Source organism: Coturnix japonica, chromosome 17 (genome assembly GCF_054131305.1).
Source record: "Coturnix japonica strain WE chromosome 17, WE-NBRP24, whole genome shotgun sequence".
Taxonomy (NCBI): Eukaryota; Metazoa; Chordata; class Aves; order Galliformes; family Phasianidae; genus Coturnix; species Coturnix japonica.
Genome location: NC_140679.1, coordinates 15093732 through 15109655, shown reverse-complemented (window position 1 = coordinate 15109655; position 15924 = coordinate 15093732). Strand labels below are relative to the sequence as shown.

General features: G+C 53.5%; 1 protein-coding gene across 2 annotated transcripts in view; it reads left to right on the top strand.

The window, feature by feature from the left end:
- The first annotated feature begins 220 nt into the window (after positions 1-220).
- The window catches only part of LOC107323823 (protein argonaute-1), a 19777-nt gene continuing 4073 nt past the window's right edge, over positions 221-15924 (top strand). The window contains exons 1-18 of one of the 2 annotated variants that reach the window (XM_015883238.3): positions 221-356; positions 4011-4194; positions 5037-5157; positions 5282-5463; positions 5559-5695; positions 5984-6118; positions 6435-6522; positions 7464-7611; positions 7916-8035; positions 8384-8506; positions 9063-9196; positions 10239-10423; positions 10586-10745; positions 11021-11111; positions 13177-13371; positions 13674-13808; positions 14674-14775; positions 15562-15761. In XM_015883238.3, the coding sequence (XP_015738724.1) occupies positions 332-356; positions 4011-4194; positions 5037-5157; positions 5282-5463; positions 5559-5695; positions 5984-6118; positions 6435-6522; positions 7464-7611; positions 7916-8035; positions 8384-8506; positions 9063-9196; positions 10239-10423; positions 10586-10745; positions 11021-11111; positions 13177-13371; positions 13674-13808; positions 14674-14775; positions 15562-15761 (2465 nt within the window). In that variant the 5' untranslated portion in view covers positions 221-331. Of the gene's footprint in view, positions 357-4010; positions 4200-5036; positions 5158-5281; positions 5464-5558; positions 5696-5983; positions 6119-6434; positions 6523-7463; positions 7612-7915; positions 8036-8383; positions 8507-9062; positions 9197-10238; positions 10424-10585; positions 10746-11020; positions 11112-13176; positions 13372-13673; positions 13809-14673; positions 14776-15561; positions 15762-15924 lie in introns of both variants that reach the window. The other variant, XM_032448959.2, reaches the window with a different exon arrangement.

Below are 15924 nucleotides of genomic sequence, written 5' to 3'. Positions count from 1 at the left end.
GCTGCTGGCTGCTGCTTTAACTGAGCCGTATTATTGAGCCCCATTTGGGGTCTGGATGGTTATAAGGTGCCGTTTGGGTCGCGGTTCTGTCCCTTATTGGGTCGGAACCGGCTCGGAACCATCGCATCAGCCCTGAGGTGACGCTCCAAGATGGCGGCGTTGGCGGGGCCGTGGGGCGCCGCCTTTGTTGGGCGCGGGGCCGGGCGGCGGCGGCGCGTGCGCAGTAGGGCGCAGCGTGAGGCGGCTGCGGCGGTGCGGTACCGGCCCCGGCCCAGCGCCCCGGCCCTGCGCTGCCCGCGGCCCGGCTCGGAGCGGCACCCGCGTGGATGGGATGGAAGCGGGACCTTCGGGAGCAGGTGGGGAACGGGGAGCAGAGAGGGGAGTTTGCTGAGGGGGGAACGGGGAGGGAGCGCGGCCTACGGAGGGGGATGCGGGAACGTGGCTGTGAGGCGAAGGGGGGCCGCGCCGCTTCCAGGGCCTGGATGGACGGGGGATGTGGAGACGGTGCGGGGATGTGTGGGGCTCTGCACCGGCACACGGGGCTCATAGAGCCGCTACGGGGCTCTGTCGGGTTGGAAGATGAGCCGGGCCGGGCGGCATCCCACCTCAACACATCCCATCCCACCTCAACCCATCCCATCCCACCTCAACCCATCCCATCCCACCTCAACACATCCCATCCCACCTCAACACATCCCATCCCACCTCAACCCATCCCATCCCACCTCAACCCATCCCATCCCACCTCAACACATCCCATCCCACCTCAACACATCCCATCCCACCTCAACACATCCCATCCCACCTCAACACATCCCATCCCACCTCAACACATCCCATCCCACCTCAACACATCCCATCCCACCTCAACACATCCCATCCCACCTCAACACATCCCATCCCACCTCAACCCATCCCATCCCACCTCAACCCATCCCATCCCACCTCAACCCATCCCATCCCACCTCAACCCATCCCATCCCACCTCAACACATCACATCCCACCTCAACACATCCCATCCCACCATCACATCCCGTGTGGAGCTGCCCATGTCCGTGTGCTGGGTGTTTGGGGTCGATTTATTGTTGGTTGTGTGGAGGATGAGGTCCGGAGCACAGTACTGGGTCAGTAGGGTGAGAGCTGTGCTTCAGCATCCCCTGCTGTGTGCTGGGAGCCTCCTGCTCAGCCCAGCTGTGTGTACCGGGATCATAGAGCACATAGGGGAATGATTTGCTGAGCGTGAGATGGCCTGGAGAGCAATACATGGAGAGCAGTGTATGGGGAGCAGTACATGGGGGGCAGCTTTGAAGCCAGACTTGGTTTCTCCCCAGCTCTCCGTGCTGTTCATCCTTTGCAAGTTTCCTTAACGCTTATAGGCTTAACCGTTGTGTCCCTGTGCAGCTCCTTGTGGATAAACCCACTGCTGGTTCTGGCTGTTGGATCCCTGTATGGTGTGATCACATCGGTGTGTTGCTGGGATAGGATTAAAGTGAGACACAAAGCCTGGAGCAGCACTTTGCCTGGAGGCTGAGCACGTGTGGTTCATCCCTGAGTGCTTTCCGTAGTCTATCTCTAACCCCAGCAAGAGATAAACGATGGGAAGGAGGACAGATGGGGCAGAAAAGCAGTGCTTTAAAGCAGGATGGAGTCAGCTGTGTGTGGGTTTGAAGCTCCCTTTGGGGATAGGTCTGGACTGTGGGGTGTTCACCCCATGGACAGGGTGTACCCTCATAGATGGGCACGTGGAACATGAAGCTGTTTGCCTTTGTCCTGGCTCTTCCCCAGGAGCTGGGAGGATTTCTTTGTCTGTCAGCTGCACTTTCTTCTCTTGTGCTTGGAAAGGCTACACCAGCGTCTGTGAAACTCAGCCTGAACAGATGGGAGAGATGTTATCTTATGGCCTTTCTAGGTGCTGTTAGCAGAAACCCTGGGGCTCACAGTCAGCGAGGAGACGTTGTGGATGAGTGGAGTAGAGAGCAGTGCTGGCTGCCAGGCCCCGGCCCTTCACTGCAGACACAAATGTGTGTATTTCCAGCTCTGCCAGCTGCTGTGAGCTCCTGCACATGGCACAGCCGGGTTAACAGCCTGCAAAGCTCTAGTTGGGCAGCCCTGATGGGTTTAGTGCCACTGCTGCGTGTGTTGGTTCACAGTCCTTATTAACAGCTGCATGAAGCAGCCTTGCCTGTTGATGAGAGCTGTGATGGAGCTGGGAATGTTGCTGCTGTTCTGGCTTTGATGCTGGTGCTGTTGCTTGCTTTGCTTCCTGCTGGGAGTTTTCACTTCTTAGGGTTGATTTAAGGTGGAAAATGGCTCAGGATGAGGTTGGGCTGCACGTTGTGTCTGGGGGCTTTTGTCACACACATTCAGCCCTGCTGCTCTGGTTCTCAGCTCCATCTTCACAGTGCTGGCTGTGCAGGAGGGGCCCTTCAGTCCCTCTTTGGTGATAAAACTCCCTTTTGTCTCAGCCTGTTCTGTGGCCCCTCTCCTGAATGCCGCCTTGGAGAGGATTTAAATGACATGGTAATTTCACGCCTTCCCACCGGTGCTTTGGCCCAGGCAGCTGTTGGTCAGTGGCTTGTGTTTGCCGGCTGTTAGAAGCAGCAGCAGCAGAAACAAAGCTGCTCCCAACGCTGGTGACCCCATATGGACTCAGCCTGGCATTGCTGCCATCCCTGCCCGCTGCTGCTCTTTCATGCACCCAAGGAAGGCCCTGCTGCCCGCCGTGTCCCCAGGCCATGGCTTTGTGTGCCAAAGTCTGTGATTCCTCCCGAGCTGCTGAATTTATAATGGCAGGCGGATTTTGTACCGCTCACTGGCTGCATTGTGCTGCAGGAACAACACTCACCCTGCAGCCCCTGGCCCTCGGCGCCCTCATTTACATCACAAAGTGGGAGTCTGTGCAGCTTTGCCATGGAGAGTCGAGGTATGCGGAGAAACCCCTCAGTCTGGGGATGTTGGGGTCACTCTTCAGTGGGTGACTGCTTCAACTCCTTGTGATCGAGGACCTCTGCAGTGACCAAAATGAAACCCTCTGCTGCAGCACAGACAGCAGCTTTCCCATCCTTGTCACCGCTCTGGTTTGCTGCCCTCATCTTTGTGGAGCTGTGCTCTGCAGCAGGGATGTCCGGATGACTTACATTGCATTCACAACATTCCGTGGCTTATGTTGAACTCCTCAGCCAGCTCTTGTGTCGCTTGAGGCTGTCTCCTTAATCTGTGCCTCACAATCTCAATGGTGAGGGCTTGTGCTCGTAAAACATCTGGAAATCTTCAGGTGGAAGGAAGGCAGAGGAGAATCGTGCAGCTCCTGAGGGGTTTGTGCTGGCAGTTGGTATCATCTCATAGCCAGGGTGCTGGAGATTGCCAAGAGATGTTCATCATGTGGAGACATGAGCTGTAGTGTGAGCAGTTCATCAGCAGATCAGCACCTTATAACCAGTCCTGGGGCACAGTGACATCTCATCATCTTGCAGAGATCTGCTGCAAAACTGAAAAGGACGTTTGGAGTTGACGTTGCTGATCTTACATTCTTCTCCTTCCAGTATTTTTATCCGGGGGTTATAATTTGGATTTAAGTAGAAATTGGATGTGAATGAGGGGTGGTAAGAGCTCCATGTGTTATGGATCCTAAATTGGAGCTGGGGTTGGCTCTGACAGTTGGCCATGCAGATGGAGTGCTCTGAATATCTTTATGTGCTGTATCCCTGCACCCGGCCCAGCTGGCTGAAGACCTCATTTGAGAAACAAATAAGATGCAAACTGGGATGGATGGAGATTGGGAAAGTGGGCAGGGAGCAGGAAGGGCAGATCCTGCTTCAGAAAGCAGCACCGTTGCAGTCCTGTGTTGGTCCTCATCCTTCATATCCAGCTTCACATCTCCGTCAGTAAGTCAGTGTAACGCTGGGGTGTGAGTTTGGGATGTGGCCGTGGGAAGGCTGTGGGCTCTATCACCCATCTGTCTGATTTCTGGATTTCCAGCCCTCCTGACCCTTTGCTTTCTCTCCATCAGCTGCAGGCGCATACCTGCCACCCTTGCAGCAGGTATTTCAAGCACCGCGTCGGCCCGGGATAGGAACTGTTGGGAAGCCCATCAAGCTCTTGGCCAACTACTTTGAAGTGGACATTCCTAAGATCGATGTATATCATTATGAAGTGGATATCAAGCCCGACAAATGCCCACGTAGAGTCAACAGGTAAGGCAAGTATTAGAGGTTTTGGAGTTCATTCTGTGCTTCTAGATTCCTTGCAGTAAGTGCCTCTCTTCCTCTTCACTGGTGGAAACAGTATTGGAAGCAGTTCTGGTGCCCTGTGGCCTCCAGCCCAGGTGTGCTCATGCCCATCAAACACCTGGGCACTGCCAAGCTTGGTTGGTGCCATCTCAGCCCCACGTGCCTGGATCCCTTCTGTGCTGAAGTGCCAGCACTGCCCAACGTGTGCAGCTGGCTGAACGTTACGAGCTGTGCTTGTGCAGCACTGTTTGTTCCTGATAGCTTAGAAGGTCCTGAACTTAGCACACTCTCCTGCTTCTTCAAAGCAGCTGTGCAATTTTGTCAACAACCACATCATGTAAAATTAGTCAGCTCCAGACCTTGGGACACTGCATGCTTTTTTTCTCTTTCTTTTCTTTTTGACACCCTTTTCACTCTCCTTCCTCTCCTATCCAAAGCAGCCTGGGTGGCTCTGTGCCTCAGAAGCCAGCAAGCAGATGCTGTAGCTGCTGTTTCCTATATTCTTGGCAGCTTATGTCCGTGGAATGCACTGCAGGTTTGCAGCCAGCTGCTGCATGCTGTGTGAACTTGTTCTGCTGAAACTGATATAACAAGCTGTGGGGCAGGGCATGTAGGTGTTGTGTGGGTGCCCTTTTGCTTTGGGAAGGACCTGGCTCTGCCATTCCTTGGCCTGCAGCACTGCAATGAGAGCCCAGAGGTGCCCCAGGTGGAGGAGCTCAGCACCTGGCAGGTCACACGTTAGGCTGTGAAGAAACTGGCAAACCAAACCTCGTTCCTTTCTTTCTTGCCTCTGCTTGTCTGTGTAGGGAAGTCGTGGAGTACATGGTGCAACACTTCAAACCTCAGATCTTTGGTGACCGGAAGCCAGTCTATGATGGGAAGAAAAACATTTACACTGTTACAGCCTTACCCATTGGAAATGAGAGGGTAAGAGTGGGATGGGAGATCCCCAAGCATGGGAAGAAACAACTGAAAAGCCACCTCTCTTTGTGCTGTGACTGTTAAGTCCTGTGCCAGTGCCGTGATTGCTTCCCTTCCCTTCTGCACCCAGGTTGACTTTGAGGTGACAATCCCAGGAGAAGGCAAGGACAGGATATTTAAGGTCTCTATCAAGTGGATGGCCATTGTGAGCTGGCGGATGCTCCACGAAGCTTTGGTGAGCGGGCAGATCCCTGTCCCTTTGGAGTCTGTCCAGGCACTGGATGTGGCCATGAGGCACCTGGCTTCCATGAGGTACGTGCACGTGGCTGGGGGTGCTCCACGGTCGCTGCCTTGCACTGATGTGGTCGATGCCTGCTGCTCCATGCACTGTTTCCTCTGGTTTGCAGATACACCCCTGTGGGTCGCTCCTTCTTCTCCCCACCAGAAGGCTATTACCACCCCCTGGGAGGTGGCAGGGAGGTCTGGTTCGGTTTCCACCAGTCTGTCAGGCCTGCCATGTGGAAGATGATGCTCAACATTGATGGTGATGTATTTTTCATGCCAGTAAAAATAATTTGCTTTCAAGCATGCCCAGCACAGTTACATTTGCCCACAGAAGGCAGCACAGGCTACATCTTAGCACTGTAGGTTGGGGGCTTTTTGCTTTTGTCTGGTTGATGGGAGCCCAGAGTCCAGTGCTGAATGCAGTGGGGTGGGGGGTCTGCAGCACTGGGGCAGGGTGTGTATGGGGAGTCTGGACCTTGCCTGCTCCTGAGCCAGATCTATCTGTTGGAAGAGAGCAGAGATATTCATCATGGTATCTGTTCCTCAGTTTCTGCAACGGCCTTCTACAAAGCCCAGCCTGTAATTGAGTTCATGTGTGAGGTGCTGGATATCCGGAACATCGATGAACAACCGAAGCCACTGACAGACTCACAGAGAGTGCGTTTCACCAAGGAGATCAAAGGTAGAGCCTCTGGGCAGAACTGTGGGGCCCTGCTGCAGTGCTGAGCCCAGCCTGGTGCTGCTGCAGACTGGCTTTGGCAAATCAGCTTATCTCCCACCCTGGCAGCAACAGGGGAGTGCAGGGTTTGCACCTTTAAAACGCTGCCCGGGGCACTCTTGCCTCCCTTGCTGCACTTCATAGGTATCCACAAGCATACCTTGTTGTGCAGTTAATTACTTAAGGGAGGTGTTTGTAGTGTTATGGGGGGAGATTGGGCAAAAGGGAATCATTCCTGCATTTACAAGTGGTTCTGCTGTGTCTTTCTGTCTTGCATCAGGTTTGAAAGTAGAAGTTACCCACTGTGGGCAGATGAAGAGGAAATACCGTGTGTGTAACGTTACCCGGCGGCCGGCCAGCCACCAGACGTAAGGAGGGTGGGAAGATGCCCTCAGAAAAATCTAAACTCCTTTTTAGCAGCTGCTGTTAGTGTTAGGGAGAGCTGGAGAGAAAACTCCAGGCTGTGACAGTAAAAGGAGATGTGCTTGGCACTCTGCAGCAGTCTTGGGCACAGCAGTAACTCGCGCTGCTCTGTGTCATGTGCTGGGAGTGTGGGTGGGATGGAGGGGAGAGGATGCTTTGTCTGGCAGACAGCACACTGTGGAGGGCGGGAGCTAACATGCCAGGAATTGTCCTAGTTTTTACCTCTGAGTTTGGCTTTCTTCTTGCTTAAAATAGATGCTGCCAAAGCAGAAGCTTTGTCAAGGGATAAAACGATCCCCTACCTTAACATTATTTGCATGTGCCTGGGAGGAGGGTTGGCCAGGGAGTCCTTTTGTGCTGAGGGGTGTGGGCCAAGAGCAGCCCATCTTGCTCTGGGGCTGTCCTGCTCCCCATGGACCCCCATGGAGCTGGGTGGGCTCCCACGGGGCTGGTTGAGGTGCCCTCAGTGCTGAGCTGCCTGCACATCTGCTCCTTGTGCTTTCCCTGTCCCTATAAACGTTCAGGATCTGGTTAACCTTTGCCTGAATCCCAGCTCAACTCCCAAAGAAGGCACCAAGCACGGAAGTCCTTCTGAATGCCATGTGGCTGTATTTATGAACCTGACAGCGGCATGCGTGGCATGTCCTGTAATAAACATTTGCCTTGATGAGCTGGATTAGTGAGGAAGAGCTTTATTTAGAGATCACAGTCTTAGACTGGGATCAGAGTATTCCTGTCTTGATTTCTGAAAATACTTCTGTTCTGCTTTTTATTTTCTTGTGCTGGAGCTGCCTGTTCCTTCTCTTCTCAGCCAGACTAAGAAGTGCTTGAGGTTTGGAAGTGTCTGTTCTGAGTAGGTGCATCCTTTGTGTCCTGCCTCTGCCAGGTTTCCCTTGCAGCTGGAGAGCGGTCAGACGGTGGAGTGCACAGTGGCTCAATACTTCAAGCAGAAATACAACCTGCAGCTGAAATACCCTCACCTCCCGTGTCTCCAGGTTGGCCAAGAGCAGAAGCACACATACCTGCCCTTGGAGGTGAGTGCTGGCTTCTGCACTGTTGAGCATTCCAGCTTTTAGGCATGGTCCAAAGCATTGTGGCCTCTGGTCTTTGCTGGCCAATGCATGGCAATATTCTGCAGCTAATGGGTGCTAACTACTACAATACTGACCTGATGAGAGCTGCTGCTAAGAGGTGAGAAATGAGATTGTGTTCATGTAAAGATGCTGCTCTCCTGCAGCTGTAGGCTTGTCACCAGTGGTGTCTCAGGGCAGATTGGCTGTGGCTCTCTGTGCCTCACATGTTTTAATAACACACCTGCTTGCTTTCCTCTGCACACAGGTGTGTAACATCGTGGCAGGCCAGCGGTGCATCAAGAAGCTCACAGACAATCAAACATCAACCATGATAAAAGCAACGGCCAGGTCTGCCCCAGACAGGCAGGAGGAGATCAGCCGCCTGGTATGTGTGCCCATGGCAGGGGTTGGTGTTGGGCTGGGGCTCTGGTGGCAGGCTGTGCTGTAAGGGACAGTGCCTCAATCTGGACCTGCTGCTAAGCTGCACAGCAGGAAGCAGCTGTGGCCTGTTTAGAAGATGCCAGTGGGGTTAATGGCTTGGTCCTCCACAGGTCAGTTTGGAGGGCAGAGTTTCGCCTTTAGTGTTCAATTGCTTCCCCTTCCCTACCAAGAGGAATTCAGCTTTGTAGAGAGCATAACTTGAGGTGTCCCCATGTTTCCTGTCAGCTGAACACTGCATGGCACGAAGCAGTTGGTCTCATTCCTTCCCACTGGCCCTTCCTTCCCTCTGCAGATGAAGAATGCCAGCTACAACCTGGATCCGTACATCCAGGAGTTTGGGATCAAGGTGAAGGATGACATGACGGAGGTGACGGGGAGGGTCCTGCCGGCGCCTATTCTGCAGTATGGAGGCAGGGTAAGCAGGGCTGTGCTGGATGGCTGCAGTGCACAGGGATGGAAAACACTGTTTTTGACTAAAACCTTCAGATTTATTGGATAGAGGTGGAATTTTTATATTGGAGCACCTGAATGTTTTTTGCAATATGACTTTTCTGACAGTTGTGAATTATGCAGTGACAAGAAAATGGGCTGAAAGGGAGATGGATACTTGGGGTCAGGCTGTGGTTGTCCCACGGTCTGTGTGGTTGACACATGGATGGGGTTTGTGTCCACACCCGGAGGGATTCGTGGTTCCCAGGACTCTGCTTTGTGATCCCACATGAGAGCAGCTCAGGTGAATTTTCCATCACCTTGAAGGAGCTGAAATTCTTTACTACCCATGGCTGAGAGCCACAGTTGTCCATGGAAGAGCAGGGAGCAAGCACAGCTCTTCAGGGTGTGCGGCTTGATGATGGGGAGTGCAGACACAGCACATGAATTCCCCGGGGGCTGCCGGCGTGGGGCTGGTCCTGCTGTGCCTGGTGGACGTGGCCCCTCGGCGGCAGCGCTCTGACCGTCTGTTTGCCTTGCAGAACCGAGCCATTGCAACTCCCAACCAGGGCGTGTGGGACATGCGAGGGAAGCAGTTCTACAACGGCATTGAGATCAAAGTCTGGGCCATTGCTTGCTTTGCCCCGCAGAAGCAGTGTCGAGAAGAGGTGCTGAAGTAAGGAAACGGGCAGCCCCTGAGGGTGGGGAGAGGCAGATGGAGCTGTGTTGGGTGCAGTGCAGCACTGCTGTCTGCAGCCTGAGGTTGCGCTTCCCTTCCTGCTGACATTGGATCTGTATCTGAACTGCTTGCTGCTACAAATTTGATCCAGGTTCAGGCTGGGTGTTTGGTGTTGATTGTTGTTAGTTTATCTGGAGTGCACGGCTGTTGATCCTGGCCAGGTTGAAGTTTGCACATCATCACTGTGGACTGGCAGCCTCTCTTTCCTTGCTCTGTCCTTTGTATCCAGTTATGATGCTGCCAGACCTAAAGCCAGTGGTACAGTATTGAACTCTTCTAATCTGGATTTCCTCAAGGAGGAGGTGGATAAGATTGTCAGAAATACTTAGTTAAAGTTTCTGCCATAACCCAGGAGCTCAGAATTGAATTGAATTTGGCTCATGAACTTTCTGTTCCACTTTACTCCATGATTTACCTTGGAGAGATTTCCTTTGTGCAGTGACATCACAGGGTCTCTACATCCTCATGTTGCCCTTTATCTCCCTGTCTTCTGGGTTAACCAACATTTCCCCCTGAAACAAGAAGCCTCTCCCCTTGACTTCAGTGGCCAGATTAGCAATGTTCCTGCTGCTTTCAAGGACACAGTGTCTTCTGGAACAGGACACTTCCTGCATGGATTACACTAACATGCCGTGGGTTTTTATTACACAGAAGTCTTAGGGTAGCTTTGTGGTTGTCTGATGTGATAGCATTTTGTGTGCAGCAGAGCACTTCAGTTTGATAAGTGAAGGCTGGTCTTGGCTTTGCAAATCACCTTGAAATCAGCCTTTCCCAGAGAAAAGGTCTGCTGCCCTTCTCCTGATTTCTAGATTTCTAGATAGGAGCAGCTTACAGCTCCTTCAGTCCTCAGGAAGTCTTTACTGTGGGTAAGAGAGCACTAAAAGAGGGTGGCCAGGCTGGGGCCGCTCAGTTCTAACACGTGTTGGCATTCACTGTGTGGGCTGATTTGGGGCTGATTTTTCTCTCCTCCTGGGCACAGGAACTTTACAGACCAGCTGCGTAAGATCTCCAAGGACGCAGGGATGCCGATCCAAGGCCAGCCCTGCTTCTGTAAATACGCCCAGGGTGCAGACAGTGTGGAGCCAATGTTTCGGCACCTCAAGAACACCTATTCAGGGCTTCAGCTCATCATTGTCATCCTGCCAGGAAAAACACCAGTGTACGGTGCGTCTTGGGTAGGGGCAGGCGGGGAGAAGTGAAGGGTTTTGCCCTGGCTCAGAAGGGCTGGCTCTGCCCCTTCCACTTACTCCCCCTGTTTTTGAGGGCGATGCTGAAAGCTGTGCTTTGCTGATTGCCTGCCCATTCATACCCTTCCTTTGCCCACAGCCGAGGTGAAGCGTGTTGGGGACACTCTCCTGGGAATGGCCACACAGTGTGTCCAGGTCAAGAACGTGGTGAAAACCTCCCCACAGACCCTTTCCAACCTCTGCCTCAAGATCAACGTCAAGCTTGGCGGGATCAACAACATCCTAGTGCCTCACCAGCGGTTCGTATGGCTGCTGCCTGTCGTGGCTGTAGGGCTCGTGTGCCGTGTCCCATGTCCCTCCTGTCATCCCTTCCCTCAGGCTGTGCAGCTGTGTAAAGCAGCTCCCTGCAGTGAGGGCTTATAGCCGGTCTTGCCTTGTGACAAGCTGTCCGTGTGCCTGCCCAGAGCCTGGAGGTTGGGAAATGTGCTCTGGCAATCTGCTTGTCTCTGTTGGGCTGTGCTGCCCTGAGATGTGTCCAGGAGGCTGACTGCTGCTTTCTCTTCTTTCCCACCAGCTCTGCTGTTTTTCAGCAGCCAGTGATATTCCTCGGGGCTGATGTCACTCACCCACCTGCTGGAGATGGGAAGAAACCCTCTATAACAGCTGTAAGTTCCCATTCTGGGGCTGGGCTCACTGGTGCTTGGTAGGCCTGCAGAGAGGCAGGAACTGGAGCATGACTTGTGTGCTGCTTCACGGTTGTTCCTGTGGTGACACTTCTCAAGATGGGCCCATGACCCTTGGGCACCTCCTTGGGGATGTGGGGAGCTCCGAAGTTGTTGGGTTCCTGCTGGGAGAGCTGGCAGCAGCCAGCAGATGGGGCTCGTGATGTGCCGAGCCCTGCAGTGCTGTTAGATGACCATGCGGGGAGCTCAGTGCTGCCATTGCACTCGCTGGGGCTGGAGGCATCCCAGTTCTTCCACATTAGGCCTGGAGGAACCTTCTCCAGATGGGTGCATGAGGATTTGGGAATGGGAGAAACAAAGTGGCTTTGTTCATTCACTCCAAGCACATAATGAGCATCCACTGAGTGTGTGATGGCTGCTCACGTGCTGCTGGGCTGGCTGGCTGCTCGTGTTTGTGCTGAGGCTCTGACAGGTTGCCTCGTTCTTGTTGTAGAGGAGGAGTGTCAGGTTCTCGTAGCGTCTGTTTTAATTAAGCACATCAGCATTTTCCTATTAAGTTCTTAGCTTTCCAGGACTCGTAGCTCAGGTTTTCCTTGGCATGCAAATGTCTTTGGAGAATTGTTTTTTTCTTAATTAAAAAGGGGTTGGGAAATGCTTTTGGCTGTTTGTTCATAAGTGTGGGTGGGACAGAGCAGGCTGATTCCTGGCTGCGGTGCTTCCACTCTGAAAACATTCTCTGTCTTTCTGTACAGAACCACTGTGGAGTTTTAGTCTTCATTTCTATAAAAGCTCTTTCTGATCTGCAAGGGAGAAGGGGGTAGAGCCTTCAGATGGCCTTGATCTTCTGCTTGGTTTGTTGTTAATAAGGTCACAGAAAAAAGCCCATCAGAGGGGCCAAAGGAAACATTTTTGTTGAGCATTTCAGCAGCCCGAAGCCTAGAGCTCCTTTTGCTAAGCAAAAGTGAAACTGGTGCTGAGCTGAGGGCCACGGGGCAGGAGCGTTGCTGCAGAGGATGTGTGAGTCTGTGGTGCTTTCCCTGCCCTGTGTGCAGACCACGCAGCAGCATCCCCACCAGCCTTGCAGCAGTCGAGCAGCATGTCGCACTGTGTGGGCCAGAGCCCGCCTTGGTACCTATGACTCACGCCATGCCTCCACCCCTGCGTCACAGCCAAGCCTGGCTGCTCTCAGGCTTCATTGCCTGACATCTTTGAGGTCTGTCCTCTGCAGTGCCCAGCTGCAATGGGTGACTCCCTGCTCAGCAGCTGCCACGAGGTGACTCATCCCGCCGTGTCCTTGCGGGGGGGCAGACTGCCGCCGTCTGGGGCAGCTCCGCTGTCTGTGTCTGAGCAGAGCGCGGGGATGGGATGCTGGCAGATGCTCCTTGCAGACATTTTCCCTGGTTCATTTGGAGCTGAGAGCCTCCTGGCAGCCCTTGTGTGGGCAGGACGCTGGTGCTTTTGCTGTGGTTGGACTGCTGAGAGCTGGTCTCAGAGCTCCTTGTTGTAGATGTAATAAAGATGTAAGCAGCATTTACAGCAGTGGCATGGCAGTGGTAGGTGAGGTCTTGTACCTGGGGATGCCATTGCCCTGATGACACAACAAAGTAAGTTCAGCATGATGCTGTTATTCATGGAAGCCAAAAACCTCAAGTGAGGGATGGAGAGGGAGGTGAGCACACAGGCAGAAAGGGCATTCCCCTTTCAGTCATCTGCAGTTGAGCAGGAGTGTGGGAACAGAGCCCAAACAGCCCTGTCTCAACCCACACAGCCACGTGGCTCGGCAGTGATCACCAAGTCATCTCACCAGGACTTCCCAAAAGTGCCACAAAGGGCTCTAGAGAGAACGAAACTGGGATGTGGTTGCCACCAGGGTTGGTTGCAGTTGCCTGCGTGGCATTTGCTGTCCCATCTCCTGATCTGTGAGCTCGAGGTGCTCTGCCCACAGTCAGCTGTGGGCGTTTGAAACAGTCAGAAGATGGGAAAGTCCCACATGGCCTTTATCCATGCAGCAGTAACACATGGGCCTGGCCCACTGCTGTCCCTGCAGGTTGTGGGCAGCATGGACGCCCACCCCAGCCGGTACTGTGCCACAGTGCGCGTGCAGCGTCCTCGTCAGGAAATCATTGAGGATTTGTCCTACATGGTAAGGGAACTCCTCATCCAGTTCTACAAATCCACACGCTTCAAACCCACCAGGATCATCTTCTACCGTGACGGTGTTCCCGAGGGGCAGCTCCCCCAGGTGAGGATCCCTTCTTTTACTCTATGACATGCTTTGGGTGTAGTGGTGGTGTTGGGCTGATTAAACAGTCTGGAGCTGAACCAAAGCTGGTGCTGGATATCTGGCAGTCACTCAGGACATGCTTAACAGCATGAGGACACCAGACAGCTGGTGCCTGGAAGCTTCCCCTGAGGTCAGGTTTGAACACTGTCCTCTTTTCCCACTTGTGCCTAGGGATTCATAGTGCCTAGGGGTGTATGGAGAAGGCTGGGTGCAGACACAGGCCAGCGTGTCCACTAACTTTATATTGTCTGTCTCTCTAGATCCTTCACTATGAGCTCCTAGCAATCCGAGATGCCTGCATCAAACTGGAAAAGGATTACCAGCCTGGCATCACTTATATCGTTGTCCAGAAAAGGCATCACACTCGTCTCTTCTGCGCAGACAAGAATGAGAGGGTGAGTGCTGGGCCTGGGGGGGGCTATTTCATTGCCAGCTTTCATGGGCAGCCTGCCTTGGACTTTCTGAGTGCAAAGCTCACCACTGGCAGGGAGAGCACTTTCTTGAATGACATGTGCTGCTCGGTTGACTCCTGTATCTGTGAGGATTAGGCTTCTTCTGGAAACCCAGACAGCTGTTAGCTGTTATGATGAGTTACTGGGTGCTGATGATCCTGGTGACTCTCTTGAAATAGCCTCTGTCAGCCTGGAAACATCTGTTGTTTTGGGGATAGCTGTAGTCACTGACGTTGTGACAGGATGGATAACCCCTTGCTTGCTTGCAGCTCACACAAAGTTTGTGTGCTTTGTGCTGTGCAGTAAGTCACTGATCACTGCAGCTTATCCTAGATTTGGTCTAAAGTTAGGGTTAAAATGTAGTCTAGCTGGACTCAGTCTCTACCCAGGACCTAAGAGCCATCTGTGGTCATGGCGTAAAACCCTTGTATCTTGTGGCAGAGGCCCCATTGTACACTGTCTGCAGAGATCCCTGGTGTTTTACTCACTTAATCCTCATCTTTGCAGTGGGATGGGCCATGCTCAGCCCTCACCCTGCCTGTTCTCCTTCTGATGTCGTTTGTTTTATGTGTATGTCATACCTGGTGTTGATGCTGGCAGAAAATGCTGGCAAGCTTGTCGGGACAGGGAGCAGAGCAGGATAACCCGATTCTGTTCCCCTGTAATAAAGTGGCTCCACACAGTGCTTTCCTACTGAGATGTGGAGTTAATGACCCTGTGCTGTGGCCCTGGTGCAGGGCAGCTGTTACCCACAGCGCTGTGGGCAGCAGGAAATAGCCAAACTTGGATCTCTTTCTTCTCTCTGTAGATTGGGAAGAGCGGGAATATCCCAGCAGGAACAACAGTGGATACAAACATCACCCACCCTTTCGAGTTTGACTTTTACTTGTGCAGTCATGCAGGCATTCAGGTACTGTGCTGCAGGGCTGGCTCTTGTGATGCATTGCTTTCCTTTGGTTGTTGTTGCAAATTGCTCTCTTGTGCATATGAAGGGCCCTTCTTGGAGACATGAGTGGTTTGATCCAAGCTGCCATTGTGGTGATTTGTTCTGGACGGTGCCAGGACAGCCGCTGCATGACGTGGCACGTACTTGGCTTCTCTCCTGGAGCCAAAGATCTCTCCTCTGAGAATTTCCTTCTTTGGAGAGGCCAGTTCAGCAGCTTGTCAGATGGTGCCCAAGCACGCAGGGCTCACTGATGTGCCTGGTCCTCAGCAGGGACCTGCTGTCTGGTGTGGGCGGGAGAGCTGTGGCCAGCCATCCCTTTCATCAGGCAGCCAAGATTAGTTGGAAACCATACCGAAGAAATTGCACTCAATCTGCAGCTGCTTCCACAAGGGAGGCTTTTTGGCATCCACTCCTCCTGCAAGGACAGCGGGGAGCTGGCTTGGTTTGTTGGGAGCTGTGTGCTAGTGCAGTGTGAGGCAGTGGGGCTGTGTGGGGTTGGGAGCCTGGGCAAGCAGCACAGAAGCACCAGCAGCGCCTGGGCGTCGTTTATGCTTCAGTGCAAAGTGCTTTCCTGCCTGTTCACTTTTAGGGCTCCCAAATTAAAGAAGCCTGGGCCCCTCTCCTACTGAGATTGTTTTGACAGCTTGTTTAGATGGAGGAGGCGGGTGACCAGGATGCAAGGCAGCTGCCTGCGGATACCTGGTCTGTGAGCACAAGCAGCATCTCTCACAGCACCCCGTGTCCTTGCAGGGTACAAGCCGGCCCTCCCATTACTACGTGCTCTGGGATGACAACCGGTTCACTGCAGATGAGCTGCAGATCCTCACCTACCAGCTGTGCCATACCTATGTGCGCTGCACCCGCTCGGTCTCCATCCCAGCCCCAGCTTACTATGCCCGGCTGGTGGCATTCAGAGCGCGGTACCACCTGGTGGACAAGGAGCACGACAGGTGAGGGGGCTGTGCCTGCGGTCCCAAGGGAGGGCAAACCCTGGGGGAGGTCCCAGTCTAGGAGGGAGTGGGGATTGAGGAGGGGGAAGTCCCACCCTGGAGTGTTTGATCATTGTCATGTACCTCAGGGTGCCAGAATCCCTGCAGTGCTGGGCTTGGCTCA